General features: G+C 57.8%; 2 protein-coding genes across 5 annotated transcripts; both read right to left on the bottom strand.

The window, feature by feature from the left end:
• Window positions 1-343: 343 nt before the first annotated feature.
• On the bottom strand, window positions 344-8,074 carry CTDSP1 (CTD small phosphatase 1). 4 transcript variants are annotated; one of them, XM_032754516.2, is made up of 7 exons: window positions 6,084-7,573; window positions 4,528-4,676; window positions 4,054-4,158; window positions 3,863-3,919; window positions 3,144-3,236; window positions 2,854-3,039; window positions 344-1,981 (listed from the first exon to the last, which is right to left on the bottom strand). In XM_032754516.2, exons 1-7 carry the CDS (start codon window positions 6,148-6,150, stop codon window positions 1,853-1,855), a joined length of 786 nt encoding a protein of 261 aa, XP_032610407.1. In that variant the 5' UTR covers window positions 6,151-7,573; the 3' UTR covers window positions 344-1,852. The 4 variants fall into 4 exon arrangements, with proteins under 4 accessions (XP_032610407.1, XP_032610408.1, XP_058294274.1 ...); XM_032754517.2 differs by having other exon boundaries at window positions 4,054-4,155; window positions 6,084-7,571; XM_058438291.1 differs by lacking the exon at window positions 6,084-7,573 and adding an exon at window positions 7,778-8,074 and having other exon boundaries at window positions 350-1,981.
• Window positions 8,075-10,772: 2,698 nt separating this feature from the next.
• On the bottom strand, window positions 10,773-24,429 carry SLC11A1 (solute carrier family 11 member 1). Its single transcript, XM_032754519.2, has 15 exons — window positions 24,328-24,429; window positions 23,602-23,744; window positions 22,338-22,460; window positions 21,433-21,552; window positions 19,978-20,084; window positions 19,491-19,561; window positions 19,089-19,156; window positions 18,765-18,920; window positions 16,393-16,551; window positions 15,135-15,224; window positions 14,903-15,022; window positions 13,119-13,268; window positions 12,053-12,126; window positions 11,457-11,610; window positions 10,773-11,318 (listed from the first exon to the last, which is right to left on the bottom strand). Exons 1-15 carry the CDS (start codon window positions 24,332-24,334, stop codon window positions 11,208-11,210), a joined length of 1,653 nt encoding a protein of 550 aa, XP_032610410.1. The 5' UTR covers window positions 24,335-24,429; the 3' UTR covers window positions 10,773-11,207.
• Window positions 24,430-25,383: the final 954 nt, after the last annotated feature.

Raw genomic sequence — 25,383 nt, forward strand, 5'->3', positions numbered from 1 at the left:
CCCCCCCGCCGCATTCCAGGGCTGCCCCTACCTAGGCCTTCGAATTTTGCTTTCCAGCTACTAGTATCCCATCGTCTGTGTCCACTTAGTCCTGCCAAGAGGGCACATCTCCATTTTGCAGACCACATCCCCGAGGCGGGGAGACGTAGACGAGCACAGCCTGGAGGCTCAAATTTGTGCTCTGACGCTGCCCTTCCCACCTGAAGTGTCGAGGACCGGGCAGCCCCTCCCTCTACCAACAGCCCTTCCAGGTGTGCTGAAGCGGGGGTCCCATGGCAGCCGCAGGTGCAAGGCACACACCCCACTTGCTTAAGTCCCCCGCAATAACCACAGAAGCAGGATGGGGGTCTGGCTTTCTCTTTAGTTCTCATCACACGGGCTCTCAGTCACAGAAGGCACTTAAATGGGAAGGCCACCTGATGCAGGCCAACCATATTCGACCCCCCCCACCCGCTCTGGGGGAGGGGAGCACAACGACATCGCCACTTGACACCCCCCTTGGCACTGGTACGTGGGTCCCCTTAACCGTTAGACCCTGGGGAGAGACCAAGGCCCTGACCTCCGGAATCGCCATGTTAGGAGGAGGGCTTCAGAAAGAGTTGGAAGGCAGGATATCCTGGGAGCTGCCCCCAGCCAGCAGGGGATCAGGCAGGGGGCTATAGGGGATGGGTTGGCACAGGGGAAGGGGACAGCTTGGTCGGGCTTCCTGGAGATCCCCAAACCCCACAAAAGGTCCCACCTCCTACAGATCCCCCAAAGGCACCGGTGAAGTCTGGTGGGCAAGGAGGCACTGATGAGCTGGCATAGAGACCCCCCTAACACACTTAGCTGGTGGGCCTAGCATATGCTGGGCACAGAAGGTGCTCAAGAAATGTTTTTTTGAATGAATGAACGGAGCAAAGGGGTGTGAGGGACAGAGGACAGGGCCTGGGGCCCCTTGGCCCAGGTTGTTCCATTCAGAAAATAGCAGTTTAAAAAATGTAAAAATCCTTTCCCTCCCTCCCCCCAACTTCTGGGCCCAGGAAAGGGGCAAGGGAGGGGTGTCTCTACCCTGACCCTTCCCTCTCTCCTTCCCCTAAAAATCTATATACACATGTACATATTTATATGGCACCACAAGGGGGGTCTTGCCTATGCCCCCATACTCAGAGCTGGGGGAGCCAAGCCCCAGGGCTGGTTAAGGCAGAAGTCTGAGGTCATTGCTTGGATGACGCAGGCAGCAGCCCTCAGCTGTCGGCCCTGGAGAGGCTGCACTGTGGGGCCTGGACAGACTCCTGCTGCCTTCCCCAGTGGTAACAGACCTCCCCTCCCTCCAAGGCACAGGCAGAGGTTGGTAGGGGCCCTCTCAGTCCCAAGGGAGGAGGTGGGGCAGGGGGAGGGGCTGGTTCTCCCCTCCCAGCCTAGAGCTGTGCCCCTGGGAAAGCTGGGCGGGGAAGAGGGGGCTCTATGCAAGGCACTTGATGTCTACCGTTCCCAGACTTGGGGTCCAAGGCAGGAACCCTGCCCCCAGGAAGCAGAACCGGAAGGGGCCAAGGGGCCCAATTTGGCAGCAGAGAAACATGGCAGCATGGACAGAGATAGAAAAAGGGAGCAGCAGGCAGGGCCCCCCAGGTCCCCTGAGAATGGGGGAGGAGGTTTGAAGGCACTGACACGGGGCCTGGAGCTCACGGTCCTCAGTGCAGCCTGCTGCCCCTACACCACCTGGTGGGGCTGGTGGGGGAGACGCCCGCTTCCCCATGGCACTGAGTGTGGTGGCAGCCCATGGGTTTTCCTAACAAAGGCCTGGGCAGTCTTCCTGGGAGGAGGCGTGGGTGTCATTGGTCAGGGGCAGGTCCTGGCCCCATCACCCTCACTAGCTCCCTGGCCGTGGCTGCCTGAGCACTGAGTACACGTCGTCCACGTGGCTGAGTTGCTCGAAGAAGGGGAGGAGGTCGTGGAGCTCTGTGTCACTCATGTTGTCAAACCACGAGGCCACCGGTACCTGGGGAAGTGGGTGTAGGAAGATGAGGGGGGTAGGTGGTCCTGGGTGCAGAATTTCCAGGCCAGCCCTATGTAGCCACTACTCAGATCATGCAGTTTCTGAAAACCCCTCACCCACAGTGTTCAAACTTTTTGACAGCAACCCCCAGGAAAACACATTTATAACGTAACAATGCAAAAGCTTCGCGATTCTTAACCTTAACCTGTGCAAAGCACTCGGATACTTTTTTTTTTTTTGAGGCAGGGTCTTGCTCTGTTGCCCAGGCTAGAGTGCAGTGGCACAATCTTGGCTCACCACAGCCTCTGCCTCCAGGGCTCAAGTGATACTCCTACCTCAGCCTTCTGCATAGCTGGGACTCCAGGCATGTACCACCACGCCTGGCTAGTTTTTGTATTTTTTGTAGACATAAGGTTTCACCATGTTGCCAAGGCTGGTCTTGAACTACTGGGCTCAGCTACCTGCCCACCTCAGCTTCCCAAAGTGCTGGGATTACAGGCATGAGCCACCACACCCGACCGGATATTTTCTATTCTATTTCATTTTGTTAAAATTCCCAATCAGAACCCACTAAATTAATTCTGTGGGCCATCAGTACGTCACAACTGGCAATTCGAAAAGTTGAAACTTTCCAAACTCCGTTGCCCTGTGGGGGCGCATGGCAGACGCTCTGCTGTGTGCGAGGGGAAAAGACCACATGGCCGCAGGGCAGGTGAACGAGGGGAGTGGGCGGCAGGCACAGGCAACTGAATGCAGGAAGGACTGGGAGGGCACCCACCCCCAACTGGGGATCCAGGAGGCCAAGGTGGCCTGAATGGACTGACCCCTTCCTGGGTCTCAGCTCCTGTCCCAGTCCCAGTCCAGCCCGCACTCACAGCATTGTCTGGATGGAAGACATAGGAGGCAGGCGAGTTGTCCAGGATGAGCACCCGCCGCAGGTCTCGGCCCAACCGGCTCAGGTCCTTCACGTAGTTCCCCCGGTGGAAGACACAGGACTCTCGAAACAGCCGGGCCCGGAAGGCCCCCCATTTGTCCAGCAGGTCAGCTACTGGGTCTGCGTACTGGGAGCAGGAGGTGGGTCATCCTGGGGCCCGCAGGTTCATTGGGCTGCACGCGGGAGGTAGGTGGGAGGGCAGGGTTGCCCCGGGGCCCCTGTGGGGCTCACCTTGGCGAGGCTAGCAGTGAACAGCACACATTCAAAGAGCTCGCCCATTCGCTGCAGGAACTCATCCACGTGAGGCCGCTTCAACACGTAGACCTGGGGGGCGGGCCAGTGAGGGGGCTGCGGGCCAGTGTGGGGGTGGCCGAGGGCTGGGAGGGCATGGGCCAGGGAGGCAGAGGCACACAGGAAGGAGGCTGGGCCTGCAGGCTCTGCTTGGCCAGCTACCCTGACCACTGCTGGGGAAACTGCCCCCCCCCCCCCCCGCCCCCAGAAAACGATCAAAACTTCCACTCCACTGGCCGGTCCTACCGCACGAGGTCACTAATTCCCAGTCCCTTCCCCTGCCTCAGCCTCAGCCTAGTGCAGGAGTCCAGGGGCAGCCCCCTCACCCCAAGGCTGCAGGGCACCGGTCCCCGAGCCAAGTAATGGAGAACAGGCTGGACAGCACACAACCTATCCTGAATTACTTGAACTGGGTCCCGGGCAGGGTGGGGCGAGGGGGCACAGCACGGGGGGGCCTAGAGGAGGAGCACACTCTGCAGGCTTGGAGTCAGTGCAAGCCCTGAGGTTCTGTGTGACTTTGGGGCAAGTCTCACACCCTCTCTGGGCCTCTGACATTCCACATGTATCCAATTCCCATCCGAGGTGCTCCAGATTGGTGGGAAGAGCCTAGGGTCTGGAGGCAGATGCCAAGCCCACCGCTGCCTCTTCCTGACCCTCACCTGGTGGACCACCCCATCAATCTCCACAGGGATGATGAAGTCCGCGTTGTTCACTGGCTGTGGGGGGAAAAAAGCTGCTGGAGTTGGAGGAGGAGCCCCAGGGCATGGGGTCCAGCACACACCTCCCTCCCAGGCCAGGGTGGGGGACCCCGCCCCAAGACCCGGGCTGAGGGCTGTTGAGCAGGGCCCACCTTGAAGGAGCTGTGCACCAGGGTCTCGTCCAGGTCGATGACCACACAGATCTTGTCTGAGTCCTGGGCCTTGGCCTCAGGGAGCAGGTATTGGACTGGGGTCTGCTGTAGGGAGGGCGGGGCTGGCTGGGGTGCCTCTCTCCAGGCCTGGTCCTTCCTCCCACGCAGGCTTCTCCCCCTAGCCCTCTCCAGAGGAACCCTGGGCCCTGGGGACAGATACTTCCCCCTTCCCAGCTTTGCCCCTGCCAGCTGTGGAGCTTGGGGAGGCCCCCTGGCTCTCTGAGACCTCTCTGAAAACCAAGGTAGAAAAAAGCTTCCATTTATGAGGGAGAGGCAGGGGAGGCTGCCACCCTCCTGCTCTGCACCTTGCAGGTCTGCAAGTCCATCCTGAAAAGCTCAGTCAGGAACCCCTTCCCCTAAAGCCCTGAAGACTGAGTCCAGGTGCCCCTGCGGCCCCACCTGGCCCCCACGCACCTTGGGGATGGCGCCATTCTCCTCCACAAGCAGGGGCGCCCCGCTGTGGGCAGGCAGGGCCTCCCCATCATCCCGGCAGACACAGCAGAAGAGTGAGTGGAGGATGCCCCGGCTTCGGGGCTTCTGGGAAGCTGCTGACTTCTGGTCACCTGAAGTAGGGAGGCCCAAGTTGGAGGCTAGGTGCACACTGGCCTGCAGAATCCTGCATGTATGCCCAGGTGTGAACCCCTGAGCCGGGAGGATCTTGCCGTGGCCCCTTCATCCAGATACACGAAGGCGGCTCCTGACTTTCTCTGAAATGCCCCTGTCAGGGCCCCACAATCTGCTCCAAGGCTCCTGCAGCTCCCCGACAAGTAAATCTAGCAGGTATTAAGGCGCCCACGTAGGGAGTGCGTGGCCTGGAGAAGGGGATCCTAGGGTGCTCTCTCCCTGCCTCTCACAGCCTCCATGACTGCTGCTGATCAGCCCCATTGCGGTGCCTCCTGACCCCATCTTACCCGAGCACCCCTGCTCAGGACAGCCAGGGCCTGGGACCCAGGGCAGTCCACCCCTGCCCTCCCTCCATCCTCTCCAACCCCGTGGGTACGAAGTCCTCACTGCGGCTGGGCTCAGAGGCAGGGGTGCAGTCCTGCGGCCTGGGGCCAGTGTCCAGTGGCCATCTGTTTGCCCCGCCCCGCCCAGACCTCCGATCTGGAACCCAGCAGCGGCGGCCTGATTGACAGATACCCCTCCCACCCCACCCCCCTCCGGCCTCCTGCAACTAGCCTTTCCACCTTGCCCTCAGCTCCGGGCAGCCAGGCCTAGGCGAGGGTGCGCAGACCTGGGGGCAGCGTCCAGGTCCTGAGGTCCACGCGGGGAAAAGCAGGAGCAGATAGACCCCCACCCCGGCCCAGCCACGCTGGGGGACGGAGCCTCGTCGGGGCGGCGAGGCTTTACGGAGTGGTGTGTGCCCACTAAGCGCACGACTCTCCCCGCGGGCGCCAGGCGACTCTTGGAAGTGCTGGCCGTCCTCTCTGTGTCTCCGAGGAGGTCGGCGCCTCCACGCGTGACGCGAAGTTTGTGGGAACGTGGCTGTGTGTTGGCGGGAGATCCCTCCAAGCCTCCCCAGCCCGCTGTCACCTCGGCGCCCCCTCCCAAGACCCTACCGGACCGCAGCCCGGGGGTGGGGGGTGGGGGGGGGCGGAGTCTCAGCGGGTGGCCCATAGGCGCCCTCCTCAGCTCCCCCATCTCCCAGCCCCATTGGCGCCAATGGGGGGGGCGCCCATGCACCACGCAATGCCAGCCAGGAAACCCCCGAAGGAGTTCCCTCTCTATTCCTGCCTCAGTTTCCTCACCTCGAGCGAACAGGAGCGCCTCAAAGGCGCCAGGCCCCGCCCCGCGTCTCTGAGCCTCCTTTGAGTTCAAACTCTCTCCCTGCTCCCTCTCAGGCTGGGAGCTTCGGGCACGGCTGAGGCGGCCGCCCGGGGCAGCGGCGGCGGCTCCCCTGGGGAAGATCCCGGCCCCTTCTCTCCTCCCACGACGCCCCGGCTTCGGCCCCCTCCCCGCAGCCCCGGTACCTTTGCCCCGCAGCGGGCCCCGAGCCTCCTCCTTGCTGATCTGAGTAATGACGGCAGAGCTGTCCATGGGGCCGGGCGCGCTCCGCTCCGGCCGGACTCTGGCCCGGGCGCCCGGCCTCCCCCCCGGCTGGGGCCGGAATCGGGGCGCGGGGGGGAGGGGAGGGGTGGGAGGGAGGGATCCCCGCAAGCTTCGGAGGGGAGGGGAGCCAGGTTCTAGGGGGGAGGGGGAGGGAGGGGGCGCGGAGGAAACTTTGTTACAACATGGAGTTTCCTCCCCGCGAGGCGGATGCAAACATGGAACCCAGGCGCGGTTTCAAGGCTCCCCCTTAAAAGGGCAACGGCTTCGGCGTGACCTGGACGCGGCTGCGGCTTTCGCCACTTCTGGGACCCGCGCGGCTAGGCGGACTGGGAGGCGGGCCGGGCCGGGTTCCTGCCGCGCTCCAGGGGGCGTCGCCTCCCTTCCTGCCGCCCGCCGGCGGGGCTGAGCCTCTGCGGCTGCGTGGCAGGCCCAGCACCCGGCTCACCGTTCCAGGCCGCGGAGCGCCCTGGGCCAAGGCCCGCCCGCCCGGAGCGCCCACGCCAGGGAGTGCCCGAGTGCGGCGCGGCTCCACCTCTGCGTTTTCTGAGGACCCGGGACTAGAGGCTTCTTGGTTTCTTCGTTGAGAACTTGGAGATAGCGCTACCTTATCTGTAAAATGAGTCTTCTCTCCTGTCTGGTGGTCGCAGAGATCACCTCGCAAGAACGTCATGAGCCAGCTCTGCTGGCCCGAAACAGCTTGCAAACCTCAGAATCACGCTTTTGAATGGGACGGTCGCCGCCCCCCGCAGCCCCAGGGCGAGGTGCCCCGGTCTGTAGGGCGTGAAATTCCAACTCCCTACCCTGGGAAAGCCCCCTGCCGACCTCTCCCCACGGCCCCACCCGGGGCCCCGCACGTCCACTCGCCGCGCACGGGCCACCGCGCGTTCCCGCCTGAAGAAGTTTTCGTACGCGCTGTTCCCTCCGCCTGGAACGCGCTGTTCCCTTCGCGTAGCCAAATTCCACCGACCTCGAGGAAATGCCACCTTCTCCAGGGGCCTTCCCTGACCCCCTCCCTTGCCCGCGGTCGCCGGCCGCCCTGTGATTACTGGGGGTGCGGTGGGGGTCACTGGACTCGCTGCCGATTCTAGGAGCCCAGCACGGCGCCGCACGCGGTGGGCCCAAAGCCCGACCGTGGGGACCTCAAACCAGAGGCCCTCAAGGCCCGTTCCACCAGGCCTGTGGCGCAGTGCTGGGCACTTGGGAACGGAGGTCCCGGTCTTCTCGCTGGAAGCCCCTCCGTGGTGCGCGCCGTGGGTCTGCGGGTTGGTCTTTTTCCTCGTTTATGAAGTTCTTTTTACTTGCCGTTACTATTTTGTAAGTTCACCATTTAAAGATTAATAACTCCAAGCCCGACAAACACGCCTCGCCACTTCCTCCCCTCCCCCTCTCCCGCGGGCCTCGGTGGCGGGGCGGGGCGGGCGCGTCCTGTCCCGTCCGGCCGCCGGGTGCGACGCGGCGCACGTCCGCCAGGCCCTGCCGAGGGGGAGCCGGGGACGGGAGGCCCCGCGCGGGGGCCGGGAGGGGAAGGGAGGGGAGCGGCGCCTGCCAGAAGGCGCGGCGGCTTCGTGCCCTGAAGCTGGGAGTAGGGGCGGGAGGGGACTGTCGGGACTGATACCCCGGCCCCCGGGCTGGATCCCTCGGCCCTCCTCCTGCTTCTGGGTAGCCCACGGGGCGGCCACCATTGCGCTTCATCACCGTGATCGCCACGCGCTGCTGGCGCTCTCCGAGGCCTGCTCTGGCTGCGCCCCCTAATCTCGTTTACCCCTTAGAACGGCCTCCTTGTTATCCCATTTCACAGATGAGGAAACTGAGTTTCAAGAAAGGAAGCGACGTGCCCCGGGTCTCCCGGCGAGGGCAAAGGCGGGATTCCAGCCTGGGAGCGGGACATCTGTCTCCCCTGCGGTCCGGCCTCCTGGGTGGGGCCTCGGCTTTATCTCCGGATGCGGGGCCCTCATGACCCCAAAAGGAAGCCTGTGGCGAGGACTGAGTGGAGTCGTGGCCTCGCCCTTGGCCTGGGTTAGGTGGCGCCCCTTCCTCTCCCTCTGTGAAGGGGGCTGGAACTTGGCCACTGTCCCCACACCCACCATTCCCAGACGCGCCACGCTGAGGTCACAGGATTCCTCAGGAATCCCCCACCTCCTCCACCCCATCCTATCGCCACTTCAAGCCGTGGCCCGTGCAGTTCTTTTCTCAGGGAGACCTAACTCCTCCTCCCAGGCTCCCAAGGCGGCTGAGGTAGCCGCGCCTTCTGCCTGGAGCCCTGGACTTCTCTCCCCACGCCTCGGGGCGGGTAGTTAAGTTACTGAGTGAGTCGAGAGGCCAGGATTGCGTGGGGGAAGGGGGGGGTCCTTCGAGTGTCCTCACTGTGGGGGTTGTCTACACCCAGCTGCTCTCTGTCTCTACAGGTGGAGATCACTTTATGCACTCTTGTTTTTTGTCTTTTATCATTCGCACCCCAGGAAAAATAAAATCATGGGGGCCACAAGTCAGAAACGGGGAGGGGCAGGAACGGGATTCAGCAAGATGCTGTCTGGCACCTGTGGATTTGGAAGCGTCTCTTCCAACCCAGTCCCTCAGCTTCCCCATCTGCCAAACAGGGCTGGTAAAAGCCCACCCAGGGGGACGGAGGGAGCCGTGCAGAAAGTCGGGGTGCGTTCAGCAGGCTCCTGGGGAGTGCCGAGTGCGACCACGCCCTCCCTGACAGGCCTAAAGGGAACTTCCAGAAGAGCAACTCTGCACCCCTCTTCCTGGAGGGTCGATTTGAGCCCGGGCTGGAAGAACCAGAGCTACTATGAGGGGAATGGGGGCAGCTCTAAGTAGACGCCTTCCAGTCTGCAAATGACTGACTTTGGCGCGACCTCATCACTAGCCCTTTGCCCATGCCCTGGGTAGCCCCTTAGCTGGCCCTCCGTGTCTTCTTGATCAGCCTGCCCATTACTCTGCCGTTCCCCCAGTCCTGCCCCACAAGATCTAAGACGTCCCCAGAAGGCTTCAGGTCTTGGCAGATGTGCACACACGTGCCCCCATGCTCCTGGCACTCTCATTCCTCCTGGACTGTCCTGTCAGCACTCCCCCCTACCCCCCTTCAGCAAGATTCAGTCCCCTTCCCTGGCCGGCCTCACGGGCAGCGCCCTTCACCGCATCCTGTCACAGTGACTTGTTTGCACAGCTGTCTCCCGCAACTGGAGTGTGGGGTCCTTGAGAACTGACATCTTTAATTCAGGACTTTGCCTCCCTCCCCAACTTGTAACACAGGGCCTGGTACAGGACTGGCACTCAATGCCAAGAGGGGTGTGTAGGGGGTACAACTGGGGCACTTCCAGGAGGCTAAAGGATCTGGAAGATGCCTTTCTTTGCTACATGTCCCCCATCCATCTCCTCCTTCAGCTGGCACGGACCCATCTCCAGTGCCAAACCCAGAGGAGGCGGGCGGCCCTCTTGCCCAGGTACCCTCTGCAGCCCTTGCCCAGGTCGCACCAGACGGGTCCTATCCCTTCTCTACTTGAGGGACCCATTCGCATCGTTGCCCTTTTAAGAAAAAGGAAATTCTTCTCATAAACAAGCGTCCGGACCTGAGCGCGGAGCCAGGCCGCCTTCCCTGCTGGGTCCCCAGGAAATCGGGGGTTCTTCCGGGTGCAACACCCGGCCCAGGTTCAACTCTGGGGAAAGGCCTGTTGGCCTCTCCTCGCTGCGGCCCTCCGCAGGTCTTGGGCTGGGGTCTGAGGGACCCGAGAAGGCTGGAGGAGTGACTTGGGGGAGCCTAGAAACAGCCTAGGGAACGTCTATAAAGTGCAGCCCCTGAATGGGGCGAAGGGGTGCCCAGCTGCTCCCTAAGGCAGAGGGGGCTCCCCGCCCACACAGCTTCCCCCCACCCACTCTCCCCGAAGGATTCTGGGGCCCCTGGGCGCGAGCCCCGAGCGCCCGCCTCCCCGCGTCGTTCCGCCTGGCGGGGAGGGGTGAGGCCGGGGCGGGATGGCCGGCGTCGGGACTGTCTCTGCCCCTAGGGGGAGCAGTCAGCAGAGAGGGAGCGGTAACGGCGCGGCGTGGGAGTCGCGGCCGCCGGCTCCCCTGAGGAAACAGCAAATAATTTGGGCCTCAGAGGCACAGACTCTTGGGTTCCTTATGACCTGGTGCCTGGCGGAGAAAGAAGCGCGCCGCCGTTTTACTGTCTGGAAAGTGGGTCGTAGGCGGAACAGAGAGGCTGCGGCGAATAAGAGCGGACCAGACCCTGGTGTAGGGGTCTTCTGGATGCTTTAGAGACTTCGTGCCTTCCCGGTTCCCATTCCCTGCTCCTTTGGACTAGAAGGGAACTAGTATTTATTTAACTTTAATCAGGCCGGGTTTGGTGGCTCACGCCTGTAATTCCCAGCATTTTGGGAGGCGGAGGTGGGTGGATCACTGGAATCCAGCAGTTCGAGACCAGCCTGGCCAGCATGGCAAACCCCGTCTCTGCTGAAAATACACAAATTAGCTGGGCGTGGTGGCGCGCGCCACTCCTGGGGCTGAATAAAGAGAATCGCTTGAACCCAGAAGGTGGAGGTTGCAATGAGTCAAGATTGCGCCACTGCACTCCAGCCTGGGCGACAGAGGGAGACCCTTTCCCTGTCTCAAATAAATAAATAAATAATTTAACATTCATCAGACAGTATTTCAAGCTCCAGTTTGGAGCCTGTGTCCCTCCTAAGTCCCCAAGCCCTCACCTCACCCGCCCTTGGGCTGTCAGGTCACGCCTGCAGGTGCTCAATAAATACCTTTTGAGATGTTTTTTGCTTGTTTGTTTGTTTTTGTCCCAAGTGCCAAGCACTGTGGTAAAGTGCTTAACGTCCACGGCAAGGGTGGTGGTGTCTCCATTTTACAGATGAGGACACTGAGACCCAGAGGTTAATCACATGGCTGTGCTAGGAAACAGCAGGTCCCTAAAGCCCCCAGGTTGGCTGGTCTCAGGAACTGTCCCACTCCATCCTGCTGCCTGCACGCGCCCCCTCCACATCCAGCAGGCCAGTCACGTCATCCACGCCACTCCCAGCCAGGCCTCGGTTGTGGGCCTAGCCAGAGGTCTCCCCTTTCTGGTCCTCTTCAAGGAGCCCATACAGGAAGTGGTGGTGGGAGCTGTGGGCCAGAAAGGTGGCTCCGTGGGCAAGGCAACAGGTCCAGACCTGGGGGAGGGGCGACCATGAGTTGGGGAGAGGCCAAGACCTCTGGGGAAGCCCCAATGTGTCCCCCAAACCCTCCCCATTGGTTGCCTCCTGTCCTTGCCTCATCCATTCCCAAGGCATCCCCTGGCCCTACTGTACCAGGTAGGTGCTGAGGCCCAGGTAGGCTGCGGCCAGCAGGGCTGCAAGGCCGAAGTAGGCAGGGTGGGGCAGGCTGGGCAGGTAGCTGACCGTGAAGTAGAGGTTGATGGCGCAGACTAACGCCATGATGGAAGAGGTGACGACCTTGCTCAGCCTGGGGGACACAAGAAAGGCTCAGGACTGGCTGGTTGCTGCTGGCCCACCTGCATCTACTCCTCTTCATCTCCCAGCGCCCACGTTGGGGGTGGGGGTGGATACACCAAGGCCGCTTCTCTGGGCTGTGGGACCTGGAGCAGACAGACCCCCTCCCCACCTCCTGCCTCCTGGGCCCTCCAGGCTACACACTGGCAGGATTTGGCAAGAGCTGAGTCTGAGGCGAGAGTGAGGAGCTCAGGCTCTAGAAACAGCCCTCTGCCCTGGATTCCAGTCTTGGCTCCCCAACTTGCTAGCTGTGTGACCCTGGGCGAGTCCCTTAACCTCTCTGAGCCTCTGTGGCTTCATTGGGATAATGGGGAGAATTGTAGCTCGTACCTCTGGGTGGCTGTGAGGATGAAATGTGGTGATGCAATCCAGCACTTGGGAAAGGGGGTACTCACAGGCCATTGGCAAACTCCTGCATGAGGGTGGGCATGCTGGTGAACGTGAGGATGGGCAGCACGGCGAACGGAAGCTGGGGAGAGCAGCAGGAGCCTAGGCTGAGGAACCCTGCCTCAGAATATGGCAAGGGTGGGGGCAAGATGGGCGTGGCTTGACACCCTCTGTATGGGTGTGAGCTCAACTGCCCTAACCACACTGAGCCTACTTCCCCGTTTCCTGCCTTCTCAGGTTGTGGGCTCCAAAGCAGGAGAAGTGTTTGGGGACTCTGGCACCAGGTTGCTTTGGTTTGAATCCAAGCTCTGCCACTAATAACTTAACTGAGTGCATCAGTTTTCCCAGCTGTAAAATGGGATAATGAGCCTGGGCAACATACACAATGAGCTTTTGTCTCTACTTAAAAAAAAAAAAAAAAAAAAATTAGACCTGCCGCGGTGGCTCATGCCTGTAATCCCTGCACTTTGGGAGGCCAAGGCGGGTGGATCACCTGAGGTCAGTAGTTTGAGACTAGCCTGGCCAACATGATGAAACCCTGTCTGTACTAAAAATACAAAAAATTAGCTGGGTGTGATGGTGGGCGCATGTAATCTCAGCTACTTAGGAGGTTGAGGCAGAAGAATCGCTTGAACCTGGGAGGCAGAGGTTGCAGTGAGCCAAGATCTCACCACTGCACTCCAGCCTGGGTAACAAGCGTGAAACTCCATCTCAAAAAAAAAAAAAAAATTAGCTGGGTGTGATGGCATGCACCTGTAGTCCCTGCTACTCGGGAGCCTGAGGTAGGAAGATTGCTAGAGACTGGGAGGGCAAGCTGCAGTGAGCCATGATTGAACCACTGCACTCCAGCCTGGGTGACAGAGGGAGACCATCTGGGGGGGTGGGAGGGGGGAAGGATAATGGTGATTCCTACCCTCTCGCCCCCCAGGGTGGCTGCAGGGACAATGGAAGCCTTGTAGGCAAGATGTGCCTGGGACAGGGCCTGGCAGGCCCAGGCAAGGCTCAGCGTGGGGGTTGCTGGAGGTCCTGTTTAGCTCAGCAGTGGGCAGGGATGGTGGGGCTGGCGCATCTCACCAGCAGGCTCTGCAGCACGTTGAGCAGATCATTGAGGCCCGACAAGTCCTTCAGGTCCCGGAAGACAGCCACAAGCACGGTGGGCAGGATGGCGCAGGAGCGGGTGAGGAGGACGCGGGCGAAGCGTGACCACCGAAGCCTCAGGAAGCCCTGGGGTGGGGGTGAGCTCCTTGGTGGGGAGTAGACAGGACTGGGGATTCCAGAGGAGAGATCCTCTGTAGTCCCTCAACCGATTTATCCCTGGGAGCATGCTCTGTTTTTCCACTGTTGAACTGGGGACAGCTCTGTCCCTAGGTGGCAAGAGGGGATGGGTGGGGAGAAACGGGGAGCTCTCATCCCATAGCTGGTTGCTGAAGACTAAACAGTTTTGGGGAAAAGGCTTCTGTTAGTCCTGGGTCTGCAGCTTCCAGCAAGTCACCTCATCTGTCGGGATCTCAGTTTTCCCATCTGTAAAATGGGGCTTATAGTGTCGCCCTCTGGGCTACATGAAGGAAACAAAAGCTGAGTGGGGTGGCTCACGTCTGTAATCCCAGCACTTTGGGAAGCCAAGGCGGGAAGATCACTTGAGCCCAGGAGTTTGAGACCAGCCTGGGAAACATAGGAAGACCACATCTCTACAAATAATTTTAAAAATTAGCCTGGTGTCGTGACATGAGCCTGTAGTACCAACGACTCGGGAGGCTGAAGTTGAGGCTGCAGCAAGCTGTGATGGCGCCATTGCACTCCAGCCTGAGCAGCAGCGTGAAATCCTGTCTCAAAAAGAAAGAAAGAGCCGGGCGCAGTGGCTCACACCTGTAATCCCAGCACTTTGGGAGGCCAAGGTGGGCAGATAACCTAAGGCTGGGAGTTCAAGACCACCCTGACCAACATGGAGAAACCCCGTCTTTACTAAAAATATAAAATTAGGGCCGGGCGCGGTGGCTCACGCCTGTAATCCCAGCACTTTGGGAGGCTGAGGCAGGCGGATCACGAGGTCAGGAGATCAAGACCATCCTGGCTAACATGGTGAAACCCCGTCTCTACTAAAAATACAAAAAAATTAGCTGGGCGCGGTGGTGGGCGCCTGTAGTCCCAGCTACTCGGGAGGCTGAGGCAGGAGAATGGCGTGAACCCAGGAGGCAGAGTGCCATGCAGTCTGGTTGGGAAAGAGCAAGATCCGTTCAAAAAAAAAAAAAAAAAAACCACAAATAGTGGGTGTGGTGGCCTGTAATCCAGAAAAGAAAAGGCTGGGCGCAGTGACTCACACCTGTAATCCCAGCACTTCGGGAGGCCAAGGCGGGCGGATCACGAGGTCAAGAGTTTGAGACCAGCCTGGCCAACACGGTGAAACTCCGTCTCTACTAAAAACACAAAAATTGGCCGGGTGCAGTGGTTCACACCTGTAATCCCAGGGCTTTGGGAGGCCAAGGCAGGCGAATCCCTTGAGGTCAAGAGTTCGAGACTAACCTGGCCAACATGGCAAAACCCCGTCTCTACTAAAAGTACAAAAATTAGCCAGGCTTGGTGCCTGAAATCCCAGCTACTGAGGAGGCTGAGGCAGGAGAAGCTTGAACCTGGGAGGGGGAGGTTGCAGTGAGCCGAGATCGCGCCACTGCACTCCAGCCTGGGCGACAAGAGCAAGACTCCGTCTCAACAACAACAACAAAAACAACAACAACAAAAACAAAAAAAAAAAGGAAGAAAAGAAAAGAAAAAAGGATCCACAAGGCCCGGAGTTCTAGCCCCTAGTAGTGTGCCTGCTGTCCTTGGACCCCTTGCCCTCCAGGGCCCGCCCCCTGCCCCACCTCCATCACAAACTGTCCCGCGTAGGTGCCCGTCATGGTGGAACTCTGCCCAGCCGCCAGGAGACCTATGGCCCAGATGTAGAGGGCCGCGGGGCCGAACAGGCAACCCAGGATCACGCCCTGCAGGGACGGAGTGTGGTCAGACCGGTGGCCCCGCCCCGAGGCCCCGCCCCCCGGTGGGCGGGGCGGGGTGCCTCTCTGGGTCACACCCTCCCCGCCCACCCGCGCTCACCCCCTGGTAAATGTCCACAGCCACGGTGGCGTTGTTCATGGGGAAGATCTTGGCGTAGTCGTGGAGGCTGCTGTTGGCACAGATGTTGAACTGCGGGTACCAGGGCAGTAGAAGGAAGATGTGAGGAGCACACTCAGCCTTGGGAAACCGGACTGCCTAGCCTTGACCAGAATTCCAAAACTGGTGGCCCAAGGCTGAATCTGGCCAGACATATTTTGTTTGGCTAACAAAATAAGTTGGGTTTTGTTTTGTTTTACTTTCATGTTTTGTAGTGATGGGGGGTCTTGTCATTTTGCCCAGGTTGGTCTTGAACTCCTAGGCTCAAGCGAGCCATCTGCCTGGGCCTCCCAAAGTGCTGGGATTACAGGCGTGAGCCACCGCGCCCGGCCGGGTTTTTTTTTCTTTAATGTGGATTTGTTGCCAACATTTGAAATTGAGAAGGCCTGGCATGAGAACTCAGTTTCCAGCTTCTTTTAGGTTTGTAAGAGCTGGCATCACCACAGAGACAGCTGGCTGCCATGCCCTCCTCACATTGTCCACTTCCCACAACTCTGTGCCTGCCTGGTCTTGAAGACAAGGGTTTGCAGTCCCGATGTTGATCTCCCTCCTTGTGCAAAGCAACAGAGTGAGACCAGGGAGGAGTGTGACCTCCCAAGGTCACAGAGCAAGGCAGTGGCAGTGCCCAGGTCCTTGGAGGCCTGGCTACCCCTTCTCCCACAGGGCTCAGCATTCAGGAAGCCCCCAACCCTGGCTGCAGTTGTTAGAGCCTCATGACTGAGATCCACTCAGAAGGGGAGACAGACACAGGTCCCAGATCCCAGAGAGTCAGGGAGGAGCTGGCTAGTTCCTTTTCCAGTATTAGCACAAATGTCACCTCTTCCAAGAAGCCTTTCCTGACCACCTGGGCTAATGCAGACCCCACCCCCATGCCCCAAACTATGCCTCTTCACCTCCTTTATTTCTTCCCACTCTGCACTTCCCTTGGGTATTCATTCCTGTCTGCTCACCTCCCTCTCTATTTAAGCTGCAGAGAGCTGGGTCTTTGTAGCATTGACCGCTGTATCCCCAGGGTCTAGGATGTGCTTGGTACATAACAAATGCTCAATGATTATTTGCTGAATGAATGATATCTGCCAACAGGGGAAATTATCAGGGCAGAGACTCAGAAGGGCTCAGCTGCATTGCCTAGGGTCCTCCGCAAGGCTTACGGGACATGAGTGCGTGTGTGGCCTCAGATGCAGGGGAAAGTGTGTCTCACCGCAGCCTGGTTGGTTTGCTGGTAGAAGGCCTGCCCAAAGACAGCCATGACAAAGAGGTTGATGATAAAGGAGACGGACAAGGCGATGGTGGCCTCAATCAGGAAGTACATGTTGGCTTCTCTGATGTCCACTCGGCGGGCCCGGTCTATCTCTCGAGACTACGAAGATCAAAGGGAGAGGGAAGTGCCAAAGTCCCTCAGAGCCACCACAGTGTCCCCCACCCTCACACTTCTATGTTCTCCCTAAAGCCCAGTACCTTCTCAAGTCCCCTGCGTGGCAGTCTGGGGCAGGTTCAGGTCAGCTGATGGTTTCCTACATCTCTGTTCCTGCCACAGAGGCCTGACCACTGTGAGCCACTGTGTGGGTGAAGCAAGGCTGGCCTTTGAGGTCCCTGGCTACCTCAGGTCCTGACACGCTCCTTCGCTCACCTTGTTCCATCCTCAGACATGTCCAGCTTACTTTATTTTATTTTTTAGAGACAGGTTTTTTTCTGTCACCCTCACCCAGACTGGAGTGCCGTGGTGCAATGCATGGCTCACTGTAGCCTCCAACTCATGGGCCCAAGTGATCCTCCTGCCCCAGCCTCCTAAGTAGCTGGGACCACAGACACACATCACTACAACCCGCTAATTTTTAAATTTTCTGTAGAGACAGGGTCTTGCTAAGGCTAGTCTTGAACTCCTGGGCTCAAGCATTCTCCTGTCTTGGCCTCCTAAAGTGCTGAGATTACAGGTGTGAGCCACTGTTAGACTGTTAGGGACCCAAGCCTTGTTCATTTCTGCCCACGGCCTTAGGACTTGCTTTCCCTCTGCTTGTAATATCTTTTCCCTGATCTGCTTCCCCAACTTTGTCATTCTCTCTCTTTTTTTTTTTTTTTTTTTTTGAGACGGAGTCTTGCTCTGTCGCCCAGACTGGAGTGCAGTGGCGCGATCTCGGCTCACTGCAAGCTCCGCTTCCCGGGTTCACGCCATTCTCCTGTCTCAGCATCCTGAGTAGCTGGGACTACAGGCGCCTGCCACCAACCCCGGCTAATTTTTTGTACTTTTAGTAGAGACAGGGTTTCACCATGTTAGCCAGGATGGTCTCGATCTCCTGACCTCGTGATCCACCCGCCTCGGCCTCCCAAAGTGCTGGGATTACAGGCGTGAGCCACCGCGCCCGGCTTCAGTCATTCTCTATCATATTTCTCTGTTTTGTTTACTTCAGAGTCCCTTTCACAATTATTATTATTATTATTATTTTGACAGGGTCTTGCTGTGTCACTGAGAGTGCAGTGGTGGGATCTCAGCTCACTGCAGCCTCGACCTCTGGGGCTCAAGCCTCAACCTCCTGAGAAACTAGGACTACAGGTGTACACAACACCCAACTAATTTATTTTATTTTTTATTTTTTGTTGGTAGAGACAGGGTTTTACCATGTTGCCCGGGCTGGTCTCGAACTCCTGGGCTCAAGCGATCCACCTGCCTCTGCCTCCCGAAGTGTTGGGACTACAGGCGTGAGCCACCTCGCCCAGCTCTATAGTTCTTTTTCTTTTTCTTTTTTTGAGACGGAGTCTTGCTCTGTCATTCAGGCTGGAGTGCAACCGCACGATCTCCCCTCACTGCAACTTCCGCCTACTGGCTTCAAGCAATTCTCCTGCCTCAGCCTCCCGAGTAGCTGGGATTACAGCCACGCGCCACCACTTCCCGCTAATTTTTTATATTTTTAGTACAGACGGGATTTCACCATGTTGGCCAGGCTGGTCTCAAACTTCTGACCTCGTGATCCGCCAGCCTCAGCTTCCCGAAATGCTGGGATTACAGGCGTGAGCCACCGCGCCCGGCCTATAATTCTTTCCTTTGTTGGTTTACTTGCTTGTCATCCGTCTACCCCACTAGCACGGAAACTCTAGAAGGGCAGGGGCCTTGACTGTTCCTCCCAGTGCACAGTAGACCCTTTTTTTTTTTTTTTTTTTTTTTGAGACAGAGTCTTGCTGTGTCGCCAGGCTGGAGTGGTGCAGTGGCGTGATCTCGGCTCACCGCAACCTCTGCCTCCCGGGTTCAAGCGATTCTCCTGCCTCAGCCTCCCGAGTAGCTGGGACTACAGGCGCGCGCCACCACGCCCAGCTAGTTTTTGTAGTTTTAGTAGAGACGGGGTTTCGCCATGTTGGCCAGGATGGTCTCGATCTCTTGACCTCGTGATCCGCCTGCCTCGGCCTCCCAAAGTTCTGAGATTACAGGCGTGAGCCACCGCGCCCAGCCTGACCCTCAATCATTACAGGCTCCGAAAATCCTGACAGAAGGAGCCAGAGGGGAGGGGCTCCAGGCTTGGAGGCGGAGCCAGCATGGCCCCGACTGAGTTGGGGGTCTCCTTTCCCCTCCCTTCTGCTCACCTTGACCAGGGCCGAGTGCAGGTAGATGTTATGGGGCATGATGATGGCGCCAACAATGCCCACCGCCTGCAGCAGCTCGGGGTGGCCGCAGCCCGGGCACGAAGGCAGGAACAGGCCCCGAAGAAGCGCTCCCTGCTCAGGACGTGCCACCACATACTGCATGGAGGAGCCTGGTCAGGACAAGCCCCGCCCCTCGCAACCACGCCGCGGTCACCATTTCTCAGCCTCCATCCCACCCCAGACCCCCCGCAACCAGCGGCCAGAGGGAAGGGAGAGGAATGATCTTGGGAGGTCCACAGGGGGGTTGCAGCACTGGCTTCCTACCTCATAGCCAAAGGTCAAGGCCATAATAGTTATAAGGAGTCCAAAAAAAGCTTCCAGCTTCCGCAACCCTACGGAGCAGAACAAACAAACCAAACAAACCAACGAAAAAAATCTGTAACATCAACAATTCGTAATGGCTAATACTACGAGCGCTTCCAGGCACAGTGCCAAGTGCTTAACATATGTTACCTCACTCAGTCTTCGCAACCACCCTCTGATGTCTGTGCTATTATTTCCCCATGTTACAGGTGAAGAAAGGGATGTCTAAGTAACTTGCTAGAGGCCACCCAGGGAGAGTGAGGGAGCTCAGGTGCGCTCCCAGGCAGTTCGATGTCAGAGCCCTTCTCCCAGTACAGCACCCTCACCACCACCACTCCCCTATGAGGTGGGGTGTGCACCCACCGTAGTTATCGAGGAAGAGGAAGAAGAAGGTGTCCACAATGGTGATGAGGACGCCACCCCAGAGTGGGATTCTGAAACCAGAGTGGCCCGGGTCAGCCCAGCCTGGTCCAGGGGTCTCTAACTCCTACGTAGCCTCAGGGCTGGAGACAGGAATCTGGCCTCCTGGGAGCAGGATCCTAAGCGCCCCCAGACAGCTAGGGCAAGGGGAGTGGGAGTGTGGCATAGAACAGTCGAGGCAGCGCAGAGCTAGAGGAGAGACCTGGCACCCGGCGCGGCAGGGAGTTTGGGGCTGCAGTCCCAAAGTCCTGCATGACTCACATCTGTGTGACTTTAGACAAGTCACTTTACATTTCTGGAAAACAGGGCAGCAGCCCTGCTTCAGAGGGGACAGCAGGATAAAATAGACTCTGGGAGGGACTGGGTGGGGGGAAGTAGCAGCAGCTGTTCTCTGCCTGGCCTGAAGAGTTGGGGTACACTGGGGCGGTACCGTCCAGCTGAGAGCAGATTGAATGCAATGGCCGTGCCGATGACTTCCTGCATGTCGGAGCCCACAATGGCTAGCTCGATGGTCAGCCAGAGGACGGTGCGGGGCACCTATGGGGAGGAGATGATCCTTCATTAAGGGTGGGCCGGTTATTTGTCTGTCATCTCAGACTACATTTGTCTGTCGTCTGGGACTACATTTACAAGACAGTCTTGCCAATGGGCTTCCTACATTATGTAGGAAGAGCTTAGAGGAGATGGAAAGGCAGAGATAAACTTTTTTTTTTTTTTTAGATGGAGTTTTGCTCTTGTTGCCCAGGCTGGAGTGCAATGGCACGATCTCGGCTCACCACAGTCTCCCGGGTTCAAGCGATTCTCCTGCTTCAGCCTCCCGAGTAGCTGGGATTACAGGCATGCACCACCATGCCTGGCTAGTTTTGTATTTTTAGTAGAGACAGGGTTTCTCCATATTGGTCAGGCTGGTCTCGAACTCCCGACCTCAGGTGATCCACCCGCCTTGGCCTCCCAAAGTGCTGGGATTACAGGCGTGAGCCACCGCCCCTGGCTGAGATAAACCATTATTTTCTCCTGCTTCTTGTGGTATTTCTGGCAGTGGCACCAGGCAACCTGGACTCTGGCAGCACTAGTGGCCACTTCATCAGCATCAATAATGCTTCCAGGAGCTCAGCAGCAAAGGGGTGTAGCAGCTTTCTGATCTTTGGGTAACACCCTCTTCCCTTGCCCCTCAAGCCCTCCCAAACCTTTCAATCCCTACATTCAATACCTTTGAAATGTCTACTGCTATAATTTCTGTTTTCCAAACTGGACACTCACAACAGCCAAGTCCCCAGAGTCCACCCCAGGCAATGACCATTTCTGAGCTGATGCCTCCCCATTTTTTTGTCTTGGGCAAGTCACTTTCCCAGATTTTAATTACCCCTTCTGTGAAATGACATGCCTCTCATGTCCCTCTAGGCTGTGTGCTATCAGTTTGAGCCTCAGTCTTTTCATCTATCAAATGGAATTGGGGCCGGGTGCAGTGGCTCATGCCTATAATCCCAGCACTTTGGGAGACTGAGGTGGGTGCATCATCTGAGGTCAGGAGTTCGAGACCAGCCTGGCCAACGTGGTGAAATCCCAGCTCTACTAAAAATACAAAAATTAGCCGATCATGGTGGTGGGCGCCTGTAATCCCAGCTACTCGAGAGGCTGAGTCAGGAGAATTGCTTGAACCTGGGAGGTAGAGGTTGCAGTGAGCTGACATCGTACCATTGCACTCCTGACTGGGTGACAGAGCAAGACTCCAACTGAAAAACAAACAAACAAACAACAACAACAAAAACAAATAGACTTGGGATGCCCCATGTGAGATGACGTACTTATTTGATTGTGGAAGCTGAAAATGGCTGTTTGGGGTTTGGGGCCAGTGGTTCTCCCTGTCCAGGCCCTCCAAGCTTACCTTAGGGTAGTAGAGATGGCAGACCTCGCCCAAGTCCTTGCCTGTCACCACGCCCAGACGTGCAGCCAGTCGCTGGCAGAGCAAGCCCAACACCGTGGCCCAGAACAGCACCCAGAGAAGCTGTGAGGAGGCAGGGAGAGGCCTTCAGCCAGAGAGGCCAGCCTCAGAAAGCCCCTGAGCTCGTGGTACCTTCTAACCAAGGACACTCCTCGGGGAGGGGGTGAGAGAGATGGAGTTCCATCCTGGCTGGGCGCTGGTAGCTCACACCTGTAATCCCAGCACTTTAAAAGGCTAAGGTGGGAGGATAGCTTGAGGCCAGGAGTTCAAGAGCAGCCTGAGCAACATAGTGAGACCCCCCATCTCTAAATAAATAAATAAATTACGCCAGGCAAGGTGGCTCACACCTGTAATCTCAGCACTTTGGGAGGCCGAGGCGGGTGGATCTCTTGAGGTCAGGAGTTCAAGACCAGCCTGGCCCACATAGTGAAACCCCATCTCTACTAAAAATACAAAAATTAGCCGGGCGTGGTGGCATGCCCTACTCAGGACGCTGAGGCAGGAAAATCACTTGAACCCAGGAGGCAGAGGTTGCAGTGAGCCGAGATTGTGCCACTGCACTCCAGCCTGGGCGACAGAGTGAGACTCCGTCTCAAAAAATTAAATAAATAAACACATATATATATATATATTTTTTTTTTTTTTAAAGAGAAGAGTCCAGTCCCCCACCCCCCACACAAATGCCCCACCTTCTGGCAGGGCTGCCCTGGGGACCCTTTTTGGGCCCATTTTAACTTAATGCCAGCTCCCAGGCCACACTGGAGAAACATGGCCAGCAGGGGCCTTCAACACTTAGCCTGGTCACCTCCCTCTCGAAAGTGTCCCCACTCAGGTCCCGACTTGGTTACTTTGAATCCCGCCACGGCGCCAGCCTGAAGATCCGACTCGATGTTTCCTGGGTCCAGGAAAGCAATGCTCATGAGGAAGCCAGGCCCCGTGAAGGCCCATAGCTTCCGCAGGCTGAAGGTGCCCTGTGGGGGGTGGGAGGAGTAGAGTGAGGGGGTCCTGGGTATAGGGATGGTGGCAGCTGGCCTTGGCCATCCCCTAGAGGAGCCCCAACAGGCTCATCAGCCCAGCCCTGCCCTCCATGGCCCGTTCCTGGGTCTGCCATCCAGGGGATGGGGAGGGTATAGGTGGAGGAAGCAGCACGCTCTGGTGAGTCACAGAGGATCTTTTTCTGGATCTGTTAAGCTCAGCAGCTGGCTTGCACCTGAACTGCCTGCTCCTCTCAAGCCCTGACTTGTCAGGTCCTCAGAGACCTCACAGGGGGCTGTCTAAGAGGGTGAGGGGGCCAAGCCTCCCTAGCCCAGCTCCTCCCTCGCCAGCTCCTTTTCCCACCACAGGGCCTCCTCTCTGTGGTCTGCTGAGGCTATGGTCCCCCCACCCTGTTCCAGGGCATGGTGTATCGACTTAGAAATCTGCTGAAGATATTGGAGGCTGGAAGCGGTGGCTTGTGCCTGTAATCCCAGAACTTTGGAAGGCCGAGATGGGTGGATCACTTGAGCTCAGGAGTTTGAGACCAGCCTGGCCAACATGGTGAAACCCTGTCTCTACTAAAAATACAAAAATTAGCCTGGCACGGTGGTGCACGCCTGTAATCCCAGCTACTCGGGAGGCTGGGGCAGGGGAATTGCTTAAACTCAGGAGGTGGAGGTTGCAGTGAGCTGAGATCGTGCCACTGCACTCCAGCCTGGGATACAGAGCGAGACTCTGTCTCCAAAAAAAGAGAAGATACTGGAAATGCAGGTGACAGCATCCTATATGCTAGATGCCAGCCTGCAGCCTCCTTCACTTCTCCCTATGCCCCTTCCTAAATGCTAAAACATGTCCTCAAGGCTCCAATCCCAATTCCCCCCGGGCCTCTTTTCCTTCATAGGAAAGCTGAGATTCATTGAGAAGGCCATTTAATCATTTTTAGACAAATACTGAAGCACCCTAGCTAAGCACTGGGGACTGAAGCAGGAAGGGGCAGTTGCCACTGTCCACCACTGCTGCTCAGACCTGGAAGGGACTTGCCACCCATGATCATAAGGAGACCCCATTCTCCAGCCCATGGGATCCCACAGGATCCTGTCAATCTTGCAAGCCCCCAGGAAGTTTCCAGCATCCCACCGGTTTTGTGTCTGGGATGGGGATCTTCTCACTCAGGTAGGTCTCTCTGGGAGGTGCTTGCTGTGACCCTGGGCTGGTCGGGCTGGTCGGGCTGGAGATGGAGCCACAGCTGGACCTGCTCAGCCTTCGGGGACCCTTGTCACCTGTGGGGGCCCAAGAAGCATGGTGAGTGTCCTGCCTCTTTCTGGTGGCCCAGAGTTAAAGCCGCCTGCTCCCTTCCCTCCTCCTCCCGGAAAAGTGGAGAAACTAAGGTCCCTGGCCCCCATCTTGGGTCCATCACCTCCACCTCTCAACCAAACATTCCAGATGTGTAGGACATGGCAGCTTCAGAATTACTGTCCTCTCATGTGAGGACAGATGCCCAGAGGCAGATCTCCTGACACAGAGAATGCAGAGAGACCCTAGGCTCTAAGAAGGGCAAGCTGAGGCCACATGTCTACCCCTTGGCCGGACCCCCCACCTTCTCCGGCAGCCAGAAAGCTCCAGGGGCTTTGAGCCACAGACTTCAGACAAAGGAAAGGTAGACCCCTTAGGGGTGTGAAGGACTCCACCCAGTGAGATTGAGTCTGGTGTCCAGAACTGTGTTCTAGACTGGGACTCCCACGGGGGACCAGAGGCTTCCACAGGGGACCAAGGGCTTTCTTGCTTCCTCAAGTCTCCACCAGCCTAGTGACCTCCTCCACTCCACCCCCTAATCAGGCTCTGTCCCTAGGGGCCACTACTCACCTGTCATTGAAATGCCGACTTCAGGTACTCTGGGAGTGTGAGCGGTGCTCTGGGCAGCTCCTCAGCCTGCAACCCCTCTCTGGGCACTGGTGTAAGTGAGTGTGCGAGCCCACGCCCTGTTACCCATCCGCAGCTGAGCACCCTGCCTCTTACATCAACATTCGCTTCACATCGGCCAATTCACACACACACACAACATGGGGCGTTGTGAAACATTTTCCAAAGGCAGAAGTGGCCAGCCCTGGCGGAAGGGTCTGGTTACCCATGGAGTGGACCTTTGTTCCCCTCCCAGCCTGCCCTGTGCCCCACAACACATCTCTTCCCCTTCCAGGCACCCCGTGTTCTGTGCCTCCCAAGTTAGCTCTGATTTCAGAAGCTTCCTGCCCCTTGCGTATTCATGTCAATACCCCATGACCACACCCCCCTCTGCCACACACACACACACATACACACACACAGAGTCACGTCTTTCTTCTTCTCTTCCATCTGGAGTTCCAAGGCCCCTTCTTGGCCTAATGCAAGTCTTCATGTCCTCAAAGGCCTCAGTTTCCCTTTGAGGGCCACAGAGGAAAGCACTGCAGAAGGGACATGCATTGAAGATTCAGACCCAGGATGTCCCCAGAAGATGAGGCACTGGGATCTGGTCCTGGTTCAACCACTGATTCGCTTGAGATTGTCACCAGATCATGTCCCTTCTCAGAATTGTTTATTCTATTCCGCTCGCCGCCCGCCGCCCCCTCTTTTTTTTTTGGTTTTTTGTTTTTTGTTTTTTTTTTAGAGACAAGGTCTCGCTCTGTCACCCAGGCTAGAGTGAAGTGTAAAGTGCAGTGGTGCCATCATAGTTCACTGCAGCCTCAAACTCTTTTTTTTTTTTTTTGAGACAGAGTCTTACTCTGTTGCCCAGACTGGAGTGCAGTGGCATAATCTCAGCTCACTGCAACCTCTGCCCTCCATGTTTAAGCAATTCTCCTGCCTCAGCTTCCTGAGTAGCTGGGACTACGGGCATGCACCACCACACCCGGCTACTTTTTGTATGTATGTATTTATTTATTTATT

Source organism: Hylobates moloch, unplaced genomic scaffold (genome assembly GCF_009828535.3).
Source record: "Hylobates moloch isolate HMO894 unplaced genomic scaffold, HMol_V3 SCAFFOLD_1, whole genome shotgun sequence".
Taxonomy (NCBI): domain Eukaryota; kingdom Metazoa; phylum Chordata; class Mammalia; order Primates; family Hylobatidae; genus Hylobates; species Hylobates moloch.